Raw genomic sequence first — 25,415 nt, forward strand, 5'->3', positions numbered from 1 at the left:
TTCCTCTCTTTCCTCTCCAAAGTTTAAAATGTATCATTTGAAATAAAGAATAGTCTTTCTTCAACTGAAAGTTAGCTTTATTTTTTAGTATTGGGTCATTGTGATTGCCTTTGTATTACTGCAGTTACTTTTTCTATTGTGTTTATTAGTCACTTGAAAGCAGATGATAGGTCAGTTTGACAATTAATGAAGTTTTGAAATACACCCATAAGACTTCCAGTATCAGATCTACAGCCACATATAATCATCAAGTTTTAATTCTACTAATGTTATGCAACAGTGGTTCTTTGGCTTTAACATGGGTATTATATGTTTTGAGTTTTTGTGCTGCAAATAATTCTTTATGGAGGAGCAGTTCTCATAAAGAAACCACCCTGCGTATAAAAAGAGTTATCTTGCCTCCCCATTAACTTTTCCTTTTTTATGATCTTAGAAGCCAAGGAGCATGTCTTCCTCATGTTATGCCAGAATTCCTGCTTGAACCTGATGATTATAAGAAGTGGATTAAAGTGCAAACTCTGTTGAAGGTAGTTTTTTGTTTATTTATTTATTTATTTTAAGTAAAGACCACATGTTTAGTGTTAATCCTTCAAAGCCTAATGCAAATTCTCTGTGGACCTTGAGTAGTCCATTCCTTCTAATACCTCTGATACCTGTTATTAATTTTGAACAGTCTCTTTTTTTTTTTTTTTTTTTAGAATGGAATTAATTTTTCTGCTTCCCTTCCATTTTATATATATATATATATATATATATATAACACAACATAGTTTTGATTCTCTGTCCTGATTGCTGATTTAAATTCCTGTTGATTCTGTCCTGAGCTCTTGAGATGGTGTTGAATTATGAATTTTTCCAGTGCTGATCACTATTACACTATAGAAGGCATCTCACTCATTTATGCCATTGATTGATTATTGTCCTCTTGTGAATTTCCTATCCAAAATGTTGAAATTAATGTTGAAAATAACTGCGATCTTTCCTTTACCTGGAGGACCACATGACTGAATTGAAAAAAGGAGATGAGAAAAACTCAGATGTGTTTAGCAACGAACATCTACTCATTCTGGAGGACAGCGTATTTGAGACAATTAGCAAACGAGCTTGGACAGATGTGCTACTGCAAGTATACAAGGTAAATTGTAGACAAATATGCTCTCTTGAAGGAAATCTTCTTGCTTTGGAAAACTTAAAATGTAAAGTGAAATACAAGATACGATGTGGAAGATGACTTAAGCTGTATAGTAGGTGTGTTTTGGGTTTATATGACAATGTTTTGATAGGTGGGGGGTGCAGGGATGGCCTCTGTGAGAAGAATCAGGCAGCTGCCCTGTGTTATATAAGGGCCAGTTCCAGCCAGCTCCAGAGGGACCCACCACTGGCCAGAGCTGAGCCAAATAAGCCATGTTCTTTGTGCCTCTGGGAGAGCAAATTTAAGAAAGGAAAAAAAAAATACTGCACAACAGCAGCTCGGAAAGTGGGCAGTGAGAAACAGCCTTGCAGATGCAAAGGTCAGTGAAGGAGGGGGAGGAGGTGCTTCAGGTGATGGAGCAGCAGTTCCCCTGCAGGGAGAGGCCCCTGGTGGAGCAGGCTGTCCCCCTGCAGCCCATGGGTCCCACACGGAGCAGATCTCCACGCTGCAGCCCGTGGAGGAGCCCACGGGGAGCAGGTGGATGTGGCCTGGAGGAGGCTGCGGCCCATGGAGAGCCCCCGCAGGAGCAGGCCCCGGGCCGGAGCTGCAGCCCGTGGAGAGGAGCCCACGCAGGAGCAGGGGTCTGGGGGGAGCTGCCGCCCGTGGGGGACCTGTGCTGGAGCAGTTTGCTCCTGGGGGATGGACCCCGTGGTACGGAGCCGTGTGGGAGCAGTGCTTGAAGAGCTGCTGCCTGTGGGCAGCCCCCGCAGGCTCAGCTGGGGAAGGACGGCATCGCGTGGGAGGGACCCCACGGGGAGCAGGGGCAGGGAGGGACCGTGAGGGAGCCGCGGAGACGAAGCATCAGGGACTGACCGCAGCCACCATTCCCTGTTCCCCTGTGCTGCCTGGGGAGAGGAAGTGGATGGGGAGAAGGTGTTTTTGGTTTGCTTTTTGTTTCTCACTGCTCTACCTTGCTGGTAATAGGTAATGAATGTTATTAATCTCCCTATGCTGAGTCTATTTTGCCCATTGCCATGTTTAGTGATCTCCCTGTCTATATCTTTGAACCATTTAAAATTGTATTTTCTTCCTCTTTTCCTTTGAGGAGGGGAAGTGAGAGAGTGGTTGGGGTAGAACTCAGTTGCCCATCTGAGTAAAACCACCACGAGGTGCTTGCTTAAATCTATGGACTTGTTTAATGCTCTAAATGTCTTGATATGATTAAATATTGTTTTTCAGGTGGCAATTTGTTTTTCAGAGGCACAAACTACTTTGTTGTTGCCTCCTTTTTCTCCTCTTTTTTTTTTTTTTTTTTTTTTTTAACCTTTTTCTTCCATGTGTGCATATACATGAGTCAAGTGCAATCTTTCTTATTAAACTTTCTAGCCTTTTCAGTAACTGAAAGGAAAGTGTCACTATTTATTTACACTAATGTAGATGTGGGCAGCTACTCAAAATGCATGTCATTTTCTGATAATTCCCACCACCTATCCAGGCTATATTTTTCTGCCACTTTCCTTATGCGAGAACTAGTGCAGTAAGGGACGTTTTGCAGTGCAGTAATTGAGGTTCATGAAGTAGGGTGGTTCCCAATAGATCTTTCATCTCTTTCACCATTGGTGTATACAGAACGTGACAGGGAATAGGGTTGCTGGGGATATGAAAGTAGTTCAGGTTTAGATAAGCTTAAACCTTTTGTGAAGTCGTGTTCCTAGTTGTTCTAGTTTCCTGTTTACTGCCTGAGAAACATGTTTCAGTTACTCATTCATTATTCCCTCATCTTTCTGTCACATGATAGTACATTTTTACAGCCTTGTAACATCATATTTGTCTTCTCTGTCCTCCTAATGTCTTAGAAATTGTACTCTGCTTTACTTGTTTAGCCAAACCATGTAAGGCCAAAGCTAACATGGTATTCAATTCAACATAATAAAGAAGAAACAGAAATCTTAACGTTACTTTATATTGAATCTAGTCACTTGACATTCAGTGCCCCGTTCTCTCTTTCACACCTTCTTGCTCAAACCCATTTTTGACAAGGGTGCCCGTGACTGCTGCTGAACAGGGTTTATGTATTTATTTAATTCATTCTGTAAATAAAGCATCTAAACAGTAAAGAAAAACAGGATATGAACCGTCAAGACAGCAAGATTGTTTCATATAAAAATATTTATTGGGGATAGTTTTTAAATATTCTGAAGTTAAAAAAGTGCTTCATATCTTAAAAGGAGTTTCATTAAAATGAAAATAGAGACTTTTTTTTTGTGTGCGTCTATGATAGCTTGATTTCAAGAAAGATAAGACGAAACAGAATCCTTTCTTACACGAACAGCACACAACAAGTTAAAGAAAACGTTAAAAGAATTCATCTATTCACTAGGGATGTTTTGTTATCCAATTTTATTTTGGAAATAAAATGCTGTTCTTAGAAATGCTTGATAGTATTCTTTATCAGCCAGAATGTCATCCATACTGCTTTCATGTCCATACCAGATACATTATGGTTCACTTTCCTGTTATGAAAACTTCAGTTGCTGCAGAAGTTCCAGATGAAAAAGCATATACATAACTCCAGCTTATCAAGTTTGTTGGAGAAAAAAAAAAAAAAAAAAAAAAAAGGTAGAGTCTGCAGAGAACTGCAGAGAATAAAAGGGAAACCTCATAAATCATAAGGGTATACTTTAAGCTTTCTTTTTGAGAAAGGCCTAAAATATTGCTGGTATTCTAAAACTCTTGAAACTCTAGGATAATGGAAACATATGGGCTGACAATAAAAGCAGTATTTTAGCCTATGGGTCAAGGCAAATTTTCAAGAAACACGATTTATCTTTAGAGCTACTGAGCATGTAGTAATGAGGATCCTTTTTATAGGTACAAGTAATAGCATTTCCTAACTTTATCTCAGAAAATTTTTATAGGTACGGTGTACTATATGCTAATGCCCTGTTCCCTCAACAGGATCTAAATAGTAATGTAGATATGGACATCTTGATTATGATGGATTTGAATTTTCTTAATCTGGTGCCATGCAGACATAGCTGAACTAACTTAATTTTAGCTTCTTTAGAACTATTTTGATTTCTCTTATTGATGCTTTATTGAGTTGCATAGGGATATCTTAAGAGAGAAAGAAATCTCAAACTTTCACATCATCATCCTCAGATACAAATCTGAAGAAAGCAACAACAAAAAAGCAAGTAAATAAACCTGGTTTCATGCCTTTTTCGAAAGGCGTTGTCCTTGCAGGTTAATTTATTGCAATGTTCCTTCATCAGAATAACCTGACATTCTATCAAAAGAATGAAACCAGGAAAGAGTAATGGCAACTACATTTAGGAGAAAATATGCAATGTTGTTTGCCCATCAAACATTCTTTTACTGTCTTTTACGAAGAAAATTCAAATCCATCCTAATTCAAGATGTCCATTATACTGAGTTGAAATGCTTCAAGGTGATTTCATTTTCTTTTTATTGTAGTTCAACATGGATGCTACAATTTGGTCTCATGCATGTTAATAGTTAACTAGGTTTTATATATTATTGTGCCACAAAATGTCTTCAGAAAAAGTTGAAAGCAATGATGAGAGTCCTTTATGTTGTCTGGAAAGAAGGAAATCCAAATATAAATGTGGGAGTTGTTAAGTCACGTCTGTAACTGTGTCATACTTAATGGGTTCCTCTCCATCTGCAGCAAATGGAGGGATGAAAAATTTCTAACACCTTGCTTCAAGAAATTGATGCCTTCTCTAATGTATCTTTTACAAGCTGCAGTCAGAAACTAGTAGGAAGAGAAACAATTATAAAAAAGAGTGCAAGCTGTTACCATTCTGAGTAGTTGAAAGGAAACAGCCTTTTGTTTACGCAAATAGAGATCACTTGAAGTATTTAAGGGAAACTGGGCCCATTTCACACTTCAAAATAACATTTAACTCAGTTGGCATTCATTGTCAATACACACTGTCAATGACATGGTTCTTAATCCCCTCCCCCCCCCCCCCCCCCCAACAAGTAGTCCTTAACAAAATCACCCTAAATTATCTATTACATGGCACCATGGAGCTGATGCAGTTTAGTTAGCATTTATGCAAAATGGACAGGGTTCTTGATGCTTTTAGTGACTGGTCAAAGGGTTCAGGCCTGATTGATGAAGTTAGTTGGACCCAAAACAGTTGTATTCTTTCTCTTTCTGAAAACCAAGTTCTTTGTTCCATCCATTCAATTTGGGAAAAAAAAAAGAAAAAGAAAAAAAAAGTAAATAAAAATCAAAGTTATTGAATATTGTATATATTTTTTTAATTTTAAATTACTTATATTTTTTGTATATTCTATATACATCTATACATATGTATATGTTTTCTTATATTTTTAATATGGGTTCATGTAAGACCTAATCAATGACCTCTGAGTACAAAGAATTTTACTGTACACACTGTAACATGGTTTATTTTTCAGGAGGAACAGTCAGTGTAATCTGCATCTAAAGGCACAACTGTGCCATGAAATATATAACTAAAGATTTTTTGTTTTATAGATTGCACTGCAGATCATTTTAGTAATTCAGTAATTAGAAGGGTTTTTTTTTGTTTGTTTTTAATGTACACAGTAATACATGGATTGATCCAGTGATACCATCCAGTTCATCAAAACTTGGAAAAAATATGGAAACAAAGTATTTTTTTAATTTTTATTTTTAAGGAAGTAAAAGATTTCCCCCAAGCCTCTGCAGCTTTGTTATATATTTATGCTTAGGTGTAATCACTAAAATATTTACTAAACTGGAAAACTTTTTGATTGTGAAGTGTTACTTTTTAATGTAAAAATTTAACTTAATAACTTGAAGTTATTATTTTATAGTTTGTTTTTAAAAACACTGTTTCTAATTTCAGGTGTTTGTTCTTCCTCGTGTTTCTTCGCATAAGACCACTGATCCGTTCAATTTGGAAAATGTACTGAACATGCCAAGAATAAAATCAGAACCTTTATCCAGTAACATATATTCTCCATATGAACGAATCATCCTTACCTGGTTAAATAAACAGTATGAGAAGAATCGAAAAATTGTGTGGAAAGATGGTCAAAAAGGTGATTTTTTTTCACTATACTCTCACTTCTATTATTCCTTTTGTAGAATTTAAAAATATGATTCATCGAGATATCATGACAACTTGCCACTGAAAGTTTTTTTTTTATTATTATTACTTTTTTTGGGGGGGAGGGGGGGAGGGATTGCCCACCCATGCATATTTGCATTTCTTGTGTTTCTGTGTTACATGATAAATATATTTTGACTAACACTGTTCAGAAATTATTTCCTGTTGTTCTGTGTGTTCTTATAGTTTCTAACTAGGCATAAAGGGTGAACTGTGATGAATTTTCCCATTTTCTCCTTTCCATTAATGACTGCAGGAAAGAGGTGCTAACAGTAATAATTTTCTCTTAATTTTCCTGCCTACAGGCATATGCAGTTGTTAGTATTTGTGCTTATAGTGGTGTGTTTGAAGGCTAGGTTTGTCAGAATTTTTAGAATAACTTTCATATTGACTTAACTATAATACCATTTAGGAATGTGATGCAGACCAGTTTTTAACTCTTGCCCTACTTGCAAGGTCGCTGCTCACGATGACTTGAGTGAGGTTAGACAAAATGAAATGTTCGGTTTAATACTGACCTAAAGAGTTCTTTTATTCGCATCTGGTAAAACAGATCTGCTACTGTTCAACCAGTAGCAACTATTACTGATATTTCCTGGTAAGATTTCTCCCTTCTGAATCTTGACCTTAACCTCATGCTATTTTTCATCATTAATTTTGAATGGGTAGTTAAAACTAAGAAGAGGCAGTATGATGATGATCAAGGAAGAGCTCCACAAAAATGACTCATAAGCCACACATGGAAAAGATTGTCTAGAGTCATTATGCCATGAGTAATTTCTGACCTGTGTGAATTATGGATAATCTATTTGCATATCATTTCCTGTAAGTCTCATTTGGGCATATTCTATAACTTGAATATATTTTGAATATCCCATCACTTTTCTTGGTTTATCTATATAGAAGAAAATTTTACTGGATATTCTCAAATGTGTTGAATAATTCTACTGGTAAGATTAAAGATCAGTCTATACATTGTGCATTCAATAGAAACAGATTTTTACCTTTCAACTCATAGTTTGGGTCTGATTTTATGATTAACATAGGGAGTTTGCCTAGCTAAGGTAACATGCCCTGCAGTAAGTATATTTGCAAAGTAACATTTTCTTATTATCTGTGTCTAGTGTCAGCTTTAGTGAAGCTGTCTTAAAGTAGTGAGCACTCTTCTCCTTTTACTGCAAGTTGCCGTAGTGTGTAATCTGAGTTCCATATGTGTAGATGACAACTTGCAGAAAGAATGGCTAGCTACTTGGCCAGTTTTATGGCTCACCATAAATGGTGTATGGATATATTCCTCAACACCACTGTGTGTTGTCTTTATTGTAAACTTTAATAACATCTATATTTCCTTTGCAATACATCCTGAGATGCCTAGACAGCTCCTCTACCTTCAGCTAAACAAGACTCTTTACAATGTTTGTACATTGGTATTTTTTTTTCTTGGGTAAATAAGCTTTTGGATTATTTTCCTAGTAGTGCTTCTTCTATAGGGCATGCCAAATATGTAGATTTAGTATGGTATGGCTGTGGATTTAGTAATACAACTTCAGACATTTTGTGAGGGGAAACCAAATATGAAGATTAATAAAGATCCTGTTAATACATTGTACATATCAAATGGTGAATTTTATTGAGAATGGTATTTCACTTTTTTATGTTTTTATGATTAAATAAAGTGATGCAGGGGTTATAGTGTTCATGCTGAAGCCAACATAGAAGCCAGGGATACTGTAAGGAATTGTGATTTATTGCATTTTAAATCACAGCATTTTATAAGTGAAATAGTGTTCTGTGATAAAAAAAAAAAAAATGTATTGAAAGTGACATATTGATTTAGTGGCTTTTATTATCATTCAGTGATTTAAAAACTATTGCTCTGTACACCTGAAAATTTTCTGTTGAAAAGCAACAAAATGGATACTGATATAAGGAAACACTATTTTTATGTGATACATAAAAAATGTCAATTTAAGAGATCATGTGGGAGACGAATCAGTGGCAATAAAATATAACAACATAGATAATGAAAGATGATGAGAAAATTTTAACAGGAACAGAAAGGTAAATGTGCATGCCTTGGGGTAAAAAGCCTTCTCTAACAGATGGGAATAAATGAGACAAATCGGCAGTGTATCTGTTTTCCTGTCATTGTCCCATGTGGTTTTTGTTGAACTTTTCTGCTTAGAATTATGAACTGACTGGTATTAAATTGATCTGTGCCTGAGATTTCAGGAGTTCTTAGAAGAATAACTATTAGCTTGCAAGAGCAAAGGTTGTTGATTCTTGACTGAAGTAGACACTATAATTTGCCCACCAGTCTGTACATGTAGTGTGTGCTGAAAGCAAATCAGTTATCAGTCTACTAATCCTAAATACATTTTAGAAAAGCATAATAATGTTTAAAAACAATCAGTCATATTTCCTCTCATCATTCTAATGCTCTTTATTGTATACCTCAGTAGAATCATTTTAAACCTTACCCTAGTTATAATGTCAGCAATTACAGAAAATGTTATTGCTACATATTTCTTGTGTAAATGTTTGTATTATTCAGTAGCAGTGTTAAGCTATTGAGACAGGGCTATAGGCATTATTATAACTATAGATTAGTTCTACCTCCAGAGATTTGCAGATCCCAGAATAGGAAGCTGTTATATAATATTAGAAACCATTATTACTGCAGTAATTTACTTTAAAAAAGGAAAGGACTTAGTCTGTTACTTTAGAGGTCTGTCTAGCTCTGTATTCTGTCTGCAATAGAAGATGCTTACGAGATGAATAACAGTGCAACCATATGACAATACTTTCTTCATCCACAATCTGATATTTCCTAATTTGATATTCAAGACTACTCGAAAAGGAAGTGGTACTTCTATGGCTGAAGATTGTACTAGATTTTTATTCTGTATCAGAAATCTATCAGAATCAGAATTTTTATTCTATATCAGAAATAGTGTGGCCAGCAGGGCTAGGGAGGTGATCGTCCCCCTGTACTCGGCTCTGGTGAGGCCGCACCTCGAGTACTGTGTTCAGTTTTGGGCCCCTCGCTACAAGAAGGACATGGAGGTGCTTGAGCGGGTCCAAAGAAGGGCGACGAAGTTGGTGAGGGGCCTGGAGAACAAGTCCTACGAGGAGCGGCTGAAGGAGCTGGGCTTATTCAGCCTGGAGAAGAGGAGGCTCAGGGGCGACCTTATCGCTCTCTACAGATACCTTAAAGGAGGCTGTAGCGAGGTGGGGGTTGGCCTGTTCTCCCACGTGCCTGGTGACAGGACGAGGGGGAATGGGCTAAAGTTGCGCCAGGGGAGTTTTAGGTCAGATGTTAGGAAGAGCTTCTTTACTGAAAGGGTTGTGAGGCATTGGAACAGGCTGCCCAGGGAGGTGGTGGAGTCACCATCCCTGGAAGTCTTCAAAAGACGTTTAGATGTAGAGCTTAGGGATATGGTTTAGTGGGGACTGTTAGTGTTAGGTTAGAGGTTGGACTCGATGATCTTGAGGTCTCTTCCAACCTAGAAATTCTGTGATTCTGTGATTTTGTATGATTGTGTTTTAAACCTATGTATGTATATAAACTTCTGACATCATACTATTCTACTTGATACTGTAATTTGGTACTTCTGTTCCCAATAAATTTGTGTATGCCATGGAGCCATTTAACAGCAATGTCTGGTTCCCACTGTCAATGTCATGCTCGCTTATATTGATCTATATCACATCACCACTCAATTATCACTTTTCCATTGTATTTCTGTACGATAACTTATTTCTTATAAGGCACCATTTCATACCTTTGATCATTAAACGTCATCAGTTTTGATTCTTATGTTTAATAGATTTAATTGAAAGCCTTATAGTGTTAGCCTAACCCTATATATTTCTCCCATTTTTCAGTAATTCAGACTTTGAAAACAGAAGATTTATCATTTATGAAGACATCTGTTGTGCTTCCCTATCAGTTGATTTTGCAAAAATTTACCTTTTCTATTGATTATGAAAACTGTGGCACAGCTTTGCAAGAAACACAATACTGTAAAGAGTTATTGCTATTCTTAAGTTTTTATAAAGTAACTCTTAAAACAGTAGATTAAACCATACCTGATTCTTTGAGAGTTTTAATGCTGGATGTAAGAACATTTTGTTCTTTTTGGATGGTCTTATTATTCAGATAATACCAGTGCATCATACCTCTGTGTTACAACTGATTTTTTTTTTCCTTTTCTTTTTTTTTTCTCAGAATGAATGTAACATGGTGTGTGTGTGGGAAGAGTTGTTTAGGTTTTTATCATGCAGTGCTTTTAGGGGAGGGCTAAACAATGGTCTTCTGGAAAGATTATCATGATTTTGGTTTGCCAACCATTTCATAGTGTTTTTATTTTTTTTGTGAGGGGGGGAGGAGGGAGGAGTGGGAAGACAGCAGCAAAAGAATACCTTCTTTTGACACTGCAGCAAAATAGGTATCTAGCTGGTGTAATATTGGATCTAATTTCTGCTTTTTTTTTTTTTTTTTTTTTTTTTTTTTTTTTTTTTTTTTCCAGACAGCATCTGAGAGCTTTCATTTTTTCTGTTATCAGTGGGATGTGCCATTTTCTGGGGTGTTTCTTTGGAAAAAAAAACAACCATCTTTCTCCAGAAAAAATATTGCTCTTTACAATGTTTCTCTCAAAACAAATCTTTTTATACAGTTAGTGAGGGACAGAACTATATGTTATGGGAGGCATGAAGGGTGATTTCAAGACACTGGAGAAACTGCAGAAAAGGGAACAGTGGAAAGTAAATTGGTTTTGGTGCTTTGCAATACAAAGCAGGTATGAATCAGTTTTACTAAGTCAGTGAGATAAAGTAGCTATAGCATACTGATGGATCAATTTATAAAAGCTAAACTTAAAAAACAAACAAAAAAACAACAACACACAACTCCCTTAGCCAGTTTTCATAGCAGAGGTGCTCCATCCTTTTGGTCATCTTTATGGCCCTCCTCTGGACTCATTCCAATATGTATATAACCTTTTTATAGTTAGCATGAAACTAAAAAACTAAAAAAGTAAAAGAACCTTTTCAACTGACTGCTACTACAAGCAGCAAGTCACAAGTTTGTTTTTAAGTGTATAGTATTTTTCTTGATGGCATAGCATCCTTTTTTTTTTTTTTTTTTTTTTTTTTCCTAAATGTCAGTGATCCTTTATGGAGTCTGAGGGTCTGTCTTAATAGGATCATAACGAACCAGCACCCCCTGCTGCAAAACACATACACATACATCAACATTTTTCATCTAAATATTTTTGAACCATCCCTGAAAATTCTGTAAGAACTTCAGTATTCCATGAAATAGAAAGTCACAGTTAGAAAAAAATCCATTGTGTGTTAGCTAGGTTATTTTATGAAAGCAAATACTTAAAAATTAGTCTTCTCTGGAACTCACTTTGTCTTGAGATAATAATTTGATGTATTTACTTTGCATTAATATATGATTCTGTCTGAACACACTAATGATTTGCTCCATTGTTATTTTATTTCTTCTATTTCACTTGTGGGTAGTTTCTCTTTTAAATTTAGTATGAAACATAATATTTGAAACACCTATAAAACAATTTTATAAACTTACAACTCATCCATTTGGTGTAAATGAGGTGTTTCACAACCAGATTTATACCTACAGGTGACAATAGCTACTTATTTGTAAATTTGATTTAACCATACTTCTGGAGGTTAAGCAAGCTGGTAGTGATATGTTATAATCTGGCATTAACAACATCATCTTTAACTTTATCACTGTCACTAATGGCAATTTTGCAACTGCACTTGATATCAAAAAAGTGAGTGAGTACAGGCAAGGGATTGTATTGAATTCTTTCTGTAAAAATTGAGTTCTTTAAAACATACACTCTTTACCTGCTTTAATAGGTATGGTCTTGTAGAATGAAGCTCATAGTAAGGAGAGATTTGAAGTAAAGGTCTGAAATATGTAACTTGATAAAACATTTTATGCTCCTATTGTTTAAAATTATTTCTGTGTCCGGTACTGGAGTCTCCAAATTCTTTTGCTAAGGAAGATGGTGGACTATTCCTAATATCATTACATTACCCTCATAGCTATTTAGTGTTCGATTTTATTATTATTATTATTATTTTATGGTAGCACTTTTGAAAGAAAAAAATCATTTCTGTTTATTAAAACAATATATTTATTTGTAGTGTATGAAATGTTGGATCATTCCATAGCATATTGGTGGGAATTCTTCCATCTAGGAAGCTTTGAAGTTGGTAAAGAATACACTGTCTGAATATATAGTGAAATAAAAGCTATATAAGTTGTCCTTTATGAGAAAGCATGATCTCAGACTATCTGAAAACCTTGCTAATAACTGAAGTCCTAAGTGTTCACTAAATTTGTGAGCTGGGACTTTAGGCAGTAAGGAAAACAAAGGAAATTAAACAATCACCATTTTGTTGATAGAAGTTGGAAGAAACTGCAGAAAATCCAACAGAGAAGGCACGACTCAGTCCTTGAATATTTGTGACCTGATTCTTCTCCTTATGTCAGTTATTTATTTATTTATTTATTTTCAGAGAGTATCTCAGGTTTCAAATATTTGGGATTTTTGAAGAGATTTTTTTTGAAAAATAAATTTTTGAAAAGAGAGTTTTCAAATGACTATTATTCAAATGGTTTCTTATGGTAAATCAGAATTGCGCTGTTTAAATGCTGGGATAAATGTTTAAGATATGGAATGCTTGAAATATGAAATACTCATAAAATTTACTTTCTTAATAATCAGTTTTATTTTAAATAAAAGTATAAGATACATAACAAATAATCTTAAAGCATAGGCCTTTAAAACTGAAACATAGAAGCAGTGATCTGTGCTGGAGCTTTCATTTATATTGCATTTATTAAATAAGTGCCAAATAATTTAATATGACCTTGAAGAAAATTAATAATGTATTCTTTCTTATATGCTTAAATGTTTCAACTGTAGAGGATTCGTGCATGTTTTTGTGAGTTTCAGTACCTGCATGAACCTTATTCCTATCCACATAATAATTTACATGCTTATGTACCTAAGCATTACAGCTAAATGTACAGCTATCTGTTGAGGTTATGTTTAGCTTAACTACCATCCCTCTAGTTGTGATGAATACTCTGACATTTGTATCATAATGTATGAGTAATGGTTACAATACTCTAGGTGAGATTTTTCATCTTTCCAGGAATGGCTCTGGAGGAGAATTATGCTTGGGAAATTCTACATGTGAATGTGGCATGTTTCCTTTTTCTGTTCTTTCCTCTACTCAGTCATTGCAGAAAGTCATGGTATCTACCCAGAGTAAAATCAGGCATGTCAGGAGAGAGGGTCTAATTCATTCATCCTGTTCTGTTTTTAAATCAGGTGAAGTACCACCAATGAGATGGATAGTGAATTTTGACCGAGATCTTCTAGATGGTCTGGTATTGGCAGCACAGCTAGCAGCTTATTGTCCATACTTGGTAAGGACTTCTCTTAATATCATGCAAGTTTTACAGGGTAATATTAATTAATTATGTGGATTTACTCAGGCCTTATTTTCCTTTGGAATTGTTGATTTGTATGTTTTTTAAAAACAAAATATCATTTAGTGAGTGTAGAGCGATTATTTCAGTATAATTTTTCTCTGCTATATTCTTAACAGAATATTTTAGTTCAAAATTTAGATCTTATGGATTTCTCAAAGAATACAAATCCAAACAGTAGTTTTGCTGAGTGGAATATGAAAAGTTTGATTTCTGTATCTTCCCTAGATTGCTACTCACTTTGTAAGGATGTATACTAATGCAAAAACTCCTGCACAGTTTCTGCACAACTGTTTGATACTAGTGAATGCTATGCACGCTGTCAATCTGACTATAGACATAAAGGTAAATGATTTTATACAATCTTTACTCACATACTTTGTTTTATTTTTGATTTTTTACTTCTATAATACCAATATTGTATATCAATTTGATATTAGATTTTAGTGAATCAGTTTTATTCCATGATGTGCTACTGTATGATGGAAATCAAAATACTGCTTCATAAAAATACACTTAATAACAAGTAATTTCTATAATTCCTTGATTTGTAGAAGTGTATATATGCAACTAGCTGATTATAACAAGACTTACTCAGTTCAGATTCTAGCATTGTAAATCACAAAATGAAAGATGGAGTAGAATTTATTATTATCATTCTAAGACAAAAAAAATATAAAAACAAACAGCCTGCACTTAAAAAAGAATGGTAAATATATATATATATATATATGTATATATATAAAATGGTGGTATTTAGGTGCCTCTATCTAAATCATGCACACTCATGAATGTTCTGTCCCAGGTTTGATCCACACAGAATTCAGTACCCTTGGACTGCTGGTGTGAAAGCCATCAGCCTCTGGAGTCCTTCACTGGGATTCCTTCTATGATGTTGATGATGTTTATTACTTCTGCATCACTCTATAATTCACTTGGGATCATTTTTATATGTTTGGTACCACACCTCACAGATCTCTTTTTCCATCAGTTTAAGCTCTGTTACCTCCAAATTTTCTGTATAGCTGATTCACTTCTCCTTTGCTCACTTATTGATTAAAGTCTTGTCCTTACCAAAATTAGTAACAACCATTTCAGTTAATTTTAATTATCATCTTAATTTGCAGAGTGGTTCAGCTTCCATTATGAGCAAAGTGAATGGCAGGGACTGTGATGGGCTGAGGTGGGTGTGGGACATATTGAGCTGGCTAGAAGACAAGAAGATGACGTAGTAGAATAGACATAGTATTTGTCTGTGTATGAAGAAGCTTTCCAAAGGAATAAATAGTATTAGGAATCAGAGATGGAGGTGTGGTGTGAACAAAGTGATGTGAAAGGAAGCTCAATTACAACGTTTTGTTTGTTTGTTTATATGTATGTATGTTTTTTGTTTGTTTTTGTTTTTTTTTTTTCCTTCCATTCATAGAACTGTCGAATCATTAGGGTTGGAAAAGACCTCTAACTAAGATCATCTGGTCCAACCATCACCCTGCTACCAATGTCACCCACTAAATCATGTCCCTAAGCACCAAGTCCAGCCTTTCCTTCAATATTCCCCAAACTAAGTGTTTCTGCCTGGGATCAAACCAGGGACTTTTTACATGTGAGGTGAATGCGATAACCACCACACTACAGAAACCTGCCTAAAATTTGATTAGCAGGGCAAAATTAACAATCCTATTTCCAGTTGTACTAGATGTTTTTCTGCTACCGCCTCCTGATATGTATAGGCTGTTAGAAACGTCCTGGCTATTACAGGCTAAGCCAAGAAAATCCATTTCACATACTTATAACTGACAGGAACCAAAAGAAAATAATATAGGTATAATCTTGAAAATAAAGGTATATTTTGGTTCGTCTTGTAATACGAAAAACAGCCAGTACAGCACATGAAGGCAGAGGCTGAATGGCTGGTAAGTAAAAACAGTTAACCATATTCAAGGTGGAAGCAGAACTCTAGGACATGCATTTTTAGTGCACTTAGTGTGTTTTAAGACTACAAGGTAATAATATTATTAGTTCACCGTATATCTAAGGTATTGGTGTTTTTGTAGATGGGAAAGTTTATCTCTGTACATATCAAGAATTTAAACAAAGCTGTATAATCAGTCAACACTAGAAAAAGGAACAGATCTCAGATCTTCAACGTCTGCATTTAATTGTAGATGAAGGCATGGTCTACAATCAAAATATTCAGGAAAGTAAAACAGTAGAGAATGTAAAGAATACTTTTTACATAGGCTTACTGGAATTCATACATACTTTTCCAAGAATACTATAGCAATTTCTTAAACTTGTTCTTCAGCAATAAAAGCAGCAAAATACATGCATGCATCCACTTGCTGGAGTGTCCTAGTCTGGGATTTTTTTTTCTGTTAGTCTTGTTTCCTAAATTTAGCAAGTAAAAATGTTCCAACAGTATTGGCAAAGTTCTTGACTATCTGGCAATCATTACTTCTGAACTTTCAGGAGAGCTTTGCATTAATTAATGCAAAGATGGTGGTGACAGTGCAAGCTGTGACATATATCAGGTCTAGAACAGATGGCATTTTCAATCACTTTAAAATCTAAGATTCTGTAATAATAAATTTAACTGTCTGGAAGACTTCAGCTGTAAGTTTAAATGATACCTCTAATGGAGTTCAAGGCTTTTAAATCCTCTTAAGGATTAAGATATAGATTTAAGATATAGTACTTGTGGCAAGAAATTCTTTGTTTCCACTTTCTGATCATGACTGACAGTTCAATCCTGGAGTATTAATGGTGTCTTTCTATGTATTTTTTCCTTCTGTTTGCTATTTTAAGTTCTAAAGCACTTTGATTTGAAGAACATCCAATTGAAAGTAAGATAGGATGGTGGATAACAGTGATTTGCTGGAAATGTACATAACAAGGATAGATTAGGAATGCAGTGACTGGGGACAGCCAGCAGAGGATCCCAATCTGCCACTGATGTAAAACTGAGGCCAACAAAAATTTGGGACCAAGTGAAATGGAGTATATTTTCGAACAAGTATAGAATTAAGTATAGAACATGTTGTGAGTAAAGTCAGAGTGTTAAGAAGCTGAAAACGAATGTGCCTATTTGGCTGAAATACAGAGAGGAATTCAGCATAGCTGTGGAGTAGAACACAGTACAACTGGGCAATGGCATGGCCAAATGAGGAAGAAAAGGGCACAGATGATAACCATAAGATTTGAGTGTGAAATGAAGGAGAGAAGGAAAATGGTGCCAGCAGCCAATGGAGGAAAGGAATTTAAAATTTCTGGTAAATCTAGGAATTTTTCCTTCAGTTAGTCTACCAGTACACCTAGAAAGAAAACTTCTTGGCTCACACTTAATGCTATGCTTGTACTTGTATTGTCTTCATTTTGCTATACTTGATTAAGAAGGCATTAGTTTGACAAATTTGACAACTTCTTGACAAAACTAACTTTAAGGTAAAGCACTTCTTTCATAATTCTTAGTTACTTGATTAAAATTTGTATGATACTGCAAATACACAGATAGAACCCTCTATCTATCTGCCAATCTGTAACATAAATGCAAATATCTTGGTTTGCCTGAGATAGGAATCTAACATTGATGTGTTGTCTTACATACAGAAAATAGAAAAGAACTTAAAAATCACTTTTATTTTTTAGAGTAGCAATTGCCTTCTCATATATATCTTTATTAGACTGTATCTTACATAGCAGCTCTACTAGGCTATTCTTGAAAAACACTTGAAGGGAGTTTTAAAAGACGGAATCTTCCTAAGTATCTACATAAAAGTATATAAAACAACAACATGCTTTGATCTGTAAGCCTAAAAAATCAGAGCAATAGATAAAGAGCATTTGGCTGGAACTCAGCTTTATTGATAATATTCACTGGCATGATGAGATCTTTGCAAACATATGCAATTGCAATAGATGCCTGATCTGTGTGATTATCTCCAATTTTAAGTTCACCTGGAATATAACCTTTGGCATCCCATAAGCATGTTGTGGAAATGGAAGGAAAGGCATCTTATTGTTTCCTAATAGGTGTTGCTTTTTATTTCTACTAGAACAATTGAAAATTACTCAAACCTGATAATGGTCTCATCTGAAATATATTTAATGATAGCCTGTATATATCTAAATGGGATGAATATATTTTTAGCAAGGATTAGATAGTGTTTTTTTTTTTTTTTTTTTTTTTTTTTAAATGAGGCTATTCAAATGTTTATATATTACGAACATATCAAAATATAGACTCTTAAGCTTTATTTAGATACCAAAATTACTATTTGATCTTTTTCCCAGACTTGCTAACTGTTTATTTCTCACCCTGTCTTCAAGTTTATTAAAACCTTGGCTGCTGCACATCTATAAACTTGTGTAAGCCTCTATAAACTTACAGATGTCATTTTGTTCCATGCAGTGTTGTTTTCTGTATGTTCTCCCTATAAGTTCAGTGTTTAATCTTTATGGATCTGGAAATATCTATCAAAGATTAAATGTATTACTTTCTGTTGCTGAAACTCAATATAGGATTTTTATTACCTACTGTTTAATACTTTGGTCATAATTTTTGATAGTCATTTGCCATTGTTAGTTTAAATTGACTACCTAGGTAACAACTCATGGCCACTGATTTCAAGCCTTCATATTTTTTAAGTAATTTGTGTCTTGCTAGAAGCTGTTCTTTGGTGTAGGATATCTATTTTCATCCTTACTTTATAGGCTTTGTAGTGGGCAAAAGTTTCTGTGTGCTTTTTTTTGCATCCGTTGAATAGTTTGCTTCATTACATTATTCAACTAATAATTATATGTTCAGAAGAGTAGAGAAATTTATTGTCAAAATAAGTGATTCAGCAATCCGCTGCTTCCTGATTTTTATTTCTTATTTTTAATAAAGTTTTTGTCTCCTTTTTATTTCTGTCTGTCGGAACTTTGATTATTTACTGTGATTATTTTTTATTTAAACCAACCAGATTTTTTTTTCTTGTTCCTTTCCCCCTCCTTTTTTTTTTTTTTTCCATTTCCCATTTTATTTTGTATCAATCAATTACACTTTGCTATGCCAATAAAAACAGAACTACCAGCATTTACTAAGTAGAATGACTGGTAGGCAGTTAATGTCATTTATTTTTTGTATTAATTTATAAATTTATTTTCATAAAATCAAGAGACATTGTTTGTAAGCAGTTATATACTACTGTCTGAATAGTAGTAATAGCAATACTAAAGAATGAACTTGAGTAATATACAGGTGAATATGCAGTGATACAAAGGAAATACAGAGAGTTGGCTTCGGAATTGAAAGCACAGAACTGATGGTGTTGAAACAGTTAAAAAACTTTTTTTGTCTGAATAGAACCAATCTTCTAACCCTTGACTTTCTTGTCCAGTTTTGATCTTTTCCTAAATTGGAATATATAGAATTTGAAGTATAATAATTTATCCGGTTTATCAGGTCAAGCAATTTCTTTAGCTAGGCAACATTTTAGTAGAAATAAAAAGCAATCAAACAGATAACAAAGATCTACTTCCAGGTGTGTACATTTTTCTGTAGGACCTGACATTCAATTTAGGAGAGAAGGTAACTGTAATTGTAAAAATTGAGTGTATTATGGACAACTTTATTATAATAACATTATCACATAAGATACTATGCATGAAATTTTAAAATACTTAATTAGCCTGATTTAGGGCCTTGTTGTTTAAATCTGTGGCTGATCTTTCCTGCCTGTATTTATCTGGGAAGCCACTCCCATCTTCATTATTTGATTAGACTTCTGTCTAATCAAGTTCATGCGCCTGATGGAAGAGTTTATACTTCTCTTTCCAGTGATTTACTAGAATCTCTGAGGACTAAAGCTTTCACCTGTTTTGCAGTTGCTGAATATCTGGTTATTATTTATTTTGGTTTTCAATACTAGGCCACTGACATCTGTGATCCAAACCCAGTCACGATGCTTTTTCTGTGTGTCTACCTATATGAAAGCCTCCCACACTACTTACCCAAGAAGACTATAGAATTTACAGGTGCTCTCCATGCAACTGTTGTTAAACAGGTACTGATACCATTGAATTTAGATCTGTAAAAGAACAATGTTAAAACATGCTGTGTATATATTATTACTGTATTACGTATATACTGCAACAAAGAATGAATTTCATGTCATTTGGCTACTAAATGTAGAAGAGGGAAGAATATTTTTCTCTTCAGGATTGAGATGCTGACTTCTGTTTTCCCCTATGCTTGTGAGCACAGAAAAATCTATGAATGTAACTGGTTTCTGGGATAAAGACAGAGAGGAATAAGAGATTAATAGCTGGCATAGGCATGCATTGTACATTGCAAAAGAAGTACTCAGAAAAACAGGTCAGACAGTCTGTGGGACATCTGTTCTTATTAGGGAAAAAATGATTTGCATTGTTATTTGAAGTACTGTTATTTTGTGGTATCCTTGCATTTTGGAACCTAGCTGTAGAACTTCTTTTTTGTGCTTTAAAAAATGAATAAAATTTCACTAATTTTGTTGTTGTTGCTGTGATAGGTGTGTCTGAAAAACCCGAGCATTAAAACTTTGGTGTATAAAGCTATTCTTGTGGGAAGAGATGCTGATGATTTTTCATTACCTAAAGGAAACACTGTAATCATTTATTCCAAGTAAGTAATGACTTTTTAGTGTTATGAATCACAGAACTATATGAATCACAGAATGGCTGAGGTTGGGAGAGATGTCTGCAGGTCATCTAGTCCAACACCCCTGCTCAAGCAGAGACATCTAGAGCAGATTGCCCAGGATGATTTCCAGATGACTTTTGAGTCTCTTCAAGGCGGGAGACCCCATAACCGCTCCAGGCAACCTGTGCCAGTGTGCCATCACTTGCACAGTACAAAAGTGCTTTCTGGTGTTCAGATGGAACCTCTTGTGTTCCATTTTGTGCCCATTGTTTCTTGTCCTGTCACTGGGCACCATGGAAAAGAGCCTGGCTCTGGCTCTGTCTTCTTGGCACCCTCATTTCCGGTTTTTATATACTTTGAAAAGATCCCCCTGAGCCTTCTTTTCTCTTGGCTAAACACTCTGAGCTCTCTGAATTTCCTCATAGGAGAGCTGCTCCTGTCCCTTCATCATACTTGTGGCTCTCCACTGGACTCTTTCCAGTATGTTGATGTCTCTCTTTCAGTTGAGGGCTCAGAACTGTATCCACCGCTCTAGGTCCAGCCTCACCAATGCTGAGTAGCAGAGAAGGATCACCTTGCAACCTGCTGGCTATATTTACCTAATGAAACCAAGAATACTGTTAGCCTTCTTAGTGGCTAGTGCACTAACTCATACTCAATTTGGCGTCCAGCAGGAACCCCAAGGCCTTTTCTGCAAAGCTGCTTTCTAGCTGGGTAGCTACCAGCATGTACTGTTGGCTGGGGCTGTTTCTCCTTAAGTGTAGGACTTTTTACTTCTCCTTGCTGAACTTCATGAGGTTCCTATCAGACCATTTCTCCAGCCTGTTGTGGTCTCTCTGAATGGTAGCATGACCCTTTGGTATATCAGTCACTCCTCCCAGTTTTGTGTCGAATGCAAACTTGTTGAGGGTACATTTTACCCCATCATTCAGATCATTAAGGAAGATGTTGAACAGGATTGGACCCAATATTGATTCCCAGGGCACCCTGCTAGTTACTGTGCTCCAAAGAAGTCTAGCAGCATGGGAATGCAGCAAGTCTTTGTAGATACAACTAATTTAATAGTAGTGGAACACTAAGAATGTGTTCAATTAAAAACTGGGCTACTTGGATCTGCTGTTCTTTTTTTTTGCCCAACTAAAATTGAAATATCTCCTCTGAGTGTGACTCATGTTTTTTACATTAGTGCATTATGGCAGTATGAACTGGTAAAAAAATTTCCTTTGTAAGATTTTGATTTTTGTTTCCTATTATTAACTGAAACATGACAAGAAATTTAAGAGATCATGACACAGATTTGACAGTAGTGTTAGACTACTACTTTTTACCCACGTCATCCCTCTGTTGCAGCTGCAATGTCATTATTTCTGTCTTAAATTTCTGTAATACTTTGTCATTTAAGGATCTCGGAGAGATTTAAGTTTGGGAAAACGTTAGTTTGTTAATATTTTTGCTAGCAAAAATACACATAATATGTGCCTGTCTTTTGCTTTTTGTTTTTGCAATACATTTTGCTCTTTCTGTGAAACATGGCTTAAGATTAGATACAGGAATACCACAAATCATTTAAGTGTTGAAGGTAAAAGGGATGTGGCAGTGGCTCTGGCAGCCAGTTAAGAGTTTTTAAGTTTAGATTGCAAGTTTATATAATATACTTCTTTGAAGATGAAATGGATTAGAGATTGTAAAATGGAAAACAAAGGTCACCATTTAAATGAAAGTAAGCCACGAAGAAGGAAAACATTTCAAACATACTGTCGAATTCAAGACTTAACATAAATACAGTGCTCTTTAAGGTTGACCAACATTTCAATATGAAATAGCGTGACTATTGTAAATACATGCAAATGGAAAAATAAATAATGCTTTGTTGTCAGTGAGCTATGAGGCTGATTTACTTTGGTTTTCTTTGCAATTTCTTCAAATAAGAATTAACATAAGAATGTAATCTTAGAAAATATCATGTGCTTCTTGAAAGGTCAATATTGTAGCTGTTTTTCGCTTCACCTTTAAGAAGTAGAAGAAAAAAAAAGAAAAAAGACAAGTAAAAAGTAAATATGTACAACATCATGAATGAGCTGCTTACCACTATATATAGCTACAGACATTTGAAAAAATGCGTAGCAATTTGAAAAAATGCAAAGCAAAAACATAGCTTGTGGAAATGGCAGTCATGCATTGACTACCACTGCAGTGTTTACCATAATGTAATCTTATGTGTAGTCTTGGCCCCCAAATGAAAAATAGATTTTTAAATTAATAATGTTATTAAAAATGTGATGGAATTGTTTGAGAACTCTAAGCATTGGTAGGTTTGGTGGGAGTCTTGCAGTTGCTTTATGTTAGACCATAATAACATATGTGGTTTTGGAAGTAATAGAAATGTGAATAATAAACCAACACCTCTATTTTGTGTAGACTTACTGTTATAAGTGCTGATTTATATTCACGTACATAAAATCAAAAACAAAAACAAAAACAGAGAATTTGTAGGAAAGAGAGTTATGGAGTTTCTTTGGAAAGAGTGAAAGTCTTTAGAGAAACTCAGAAATGAGATAAACTTGTAACAGATTTCTAGAAAAAAATGGCCCAAATAAAAAAGTGAAGGCAAATTTTCAATGTGTTCAGTAGGACATTTGATGTGAGTGTATTATTAAAACTTGGTGGAGTTATTTTTTGACAGGAATGCTAGTATCAATGAGTATAAACTGTTTAGGAATAAAATACTTTAACATACCTATAAAGAATTACTTCAAATTACAATTATTTGTTCTACTTTTAGAAGTAAATAACCCATAACTAACAGTTTGGAAGCAGATGAATCTATGTATTAAAAATCCATCAAAACTATGAAAGCCTACTTCCTATGTCAGAGAACAGGGTGAGCTATACTTTAACAAACTTATTGAATATCTGCAATGGTTCAGACAACTTAAGGTCAGATATCTCTGCATCTTTGTTCCCCTGAATTGAAATTATACAGTATAGATTGTTGAATATTTTATATAAACATGGAAATAGCTTCACCACTAGTTCCTCTTGCACTGCACATTGATGCTAGCCAGCTTTTATTTTATTTTTTTTTCCCTGAATCATCGCGCTTTAAGATGAACTAATAAATGAGAAGCAAGCTGTTACTTATGAAAGTCTTTCTGCATGGCTCCAATCAAGTTGTGAAGCTCGCTTTGCCAAAGTTTCAGTGTTAAAGGTCAAGAGAAATATTAGCTATTTAGAAAACATTCACTCATGAGAGTTCAGGCAATTACTGTTGAAAAAAATGAAGCAAAGCCTTGATAGGGAGGATAAAGAAACTCAAACTTGTCAATCCTCTGATTGGAGAGCTGCAAGGTTTTATGTCATACACAGAGACTGTTCTCTAATTATTTGCCAAAAGTATATATTCCTACATTTAGAATTAACTATAATTGGATTTAAGATCACCACGGGTTATTGTAATCATTGATCAGGAATAAGTGTTCTTGACTAATCCTGTTTGTCCTGCTGGGTGAGCACACTTGACATAGAAGATTCTGTAGATGAATGCCCATTCTGAATGAACTCTCTAGGAGAGATTAACTGCAGGAAAACTGATAAACTAACAGATAAGGAAAAAAAAAAAAAAGTGGAAAGGTGAAGGGTGACGAAGAGGAGTTACCTAAATCAATTAGGAAGCAGTGATGTGGCATTAGAGATGCCACGTATCTTAAAACAATAGTGATAAAGTTATGGAAATACGTAATATGTGTCTGTCTGTATTATCAGAGAGGCATGACAATGTATGCTGCAGTCCACTAATATCCGGAGAAACTTAGCAATGGCTGTGATGGGGTAACCATGGCCCACTGCCAGACACCCACCCTGCTACTCCCCCTCCTTAAGAGAAGATGGGGAGAAAATAAAAAAGTTTGTGGGTTGGGATAAAGACAGGCAGATCTCTTAAGAGTTATGACCAAAGTCAAAACAAAAAGTGATAAACAAAGCTAAAAGTTATAAAAACACCTTACCTCCTTTCCACCCCATTCTCCCAAGCCTAACTTCACTCCATCCTCCAACTCCTTTACATTCTCCCACCACCACTCCTGAGTGGCACAGGGGAGACAGGGAATGGGTGGTTTCGGTCTTCTCCTAACAGTTCCTCTATCTTGCTCCTTCATCTTCACACTTACCTCTACTCTAAGGAGTCTGCAGTCCTTCAGAAAAAATAAAAAAAATTACTCTAGCATGAGTTCTCCATGGGCAACAGTTCTCAGGAAGTATCCAACTGCTCCAGCATGGGGTCCTCCATCGACTGCAATGTGGAATCTGCTCCAGTGTGGTCCTCTCCATGTTCTGCAAGGAAATAATTGCCCTGGTACCTGGAACACCTCCTCTCCCCTTCCTTCTCTGGCCTTCATGTTCTCTCTGCTGTGTCTCAGCCTTTTTTCCCTTGCACTTCAGCCTTTCAGATGATTTTCCCCTTACACATGTTTTCATGCTGGCTCCGTAATGAGCTAGCTGGAACTGTCTGTGTCTGACACAGGGCAGCTTCTGCTCTCTTCTCAGGGAGGCTGCTTCTGCATCTCACTGCTACCAAAGCCTTGACACCCAATATCTGTCAAGAATGAATGTTTTAAATCATTTGGCCAAGATGAAATTGACTTAAATCCTAAGCATCTGAATATCGGTAAAATCTTCCAAAGACCATACTGTTGTTTTCCTCTGGCTTTTGAGGTGTGTCAGAACATTATCAGTGTAGCTCTCAGATCTTGCATATAACATAATTAATCTTTGATTAGAGGTTTTCATTCTCCAGGGCAATTCCCGATGCCATATAGATTTGCAGTTCACAACAGCAATAGTGTGAAGGTCTCTAAGCTCTATTGGGTGGTGCAGACATATTTATAAGCTGCTCATTCTGGGTACTGTAGCAAGAGAAGTAATGAAGAT

General features: G+C 35.4%; 1 protein-coding gene across 1 annotated transcript in view; it reads left to right on the plus strand.

The window, feature by feature from the left end:
• CFAP47 (cilia and flagella associated protein 47) overlaps positions 1-25,415 on the plus strand; it is a 291,226-nt gene that overhangs the window by 58,207 nt on the left and 207,604 nt on the right. The window contains exons 29-35 of the mRNA XM_035333565.1: positions 434-527; positions 995-1,135; positions 6,019-6,214; positions 13,668-13,765; positions 14,057-14,173; positions 19,738-19,872; positions 20,359-20,471. Of these exons, the coding sequence (XP_035189456.1) occupies positions 434-527; positions 995-1,135; positions 6,019-6,214; positions 13,668-13,765; positions 14,057-14,173; positions 19,738-19,872; positions 20,359-20,471 (894 nt within the window). The remainder of the gene's footprint in view (positions 1-433; positions 528-994; positions 1,136-6,018; positions 6,215-13,667; positions 13,766-14,056; positions 14,174-19,737; positions 19,873-20,358; positions 20,472-25,415) is intronic.

Source organism: Oxyura jamaicensis, chromosome 1, assembly GCF_011077185.1.
Source record: "Oxyura jamaicensis isolate SHBP4307 breed ruddy duck chromosome 1, BPBGC_Ojam_1.0, whole genome shotgun sequence".
NCBI classification, from domain to species: Eukaryota; Metazoa; Chordata; class Aves; order Anseriformes; family Anatidae; genus Oxyura; species Oxyura jamaicensis.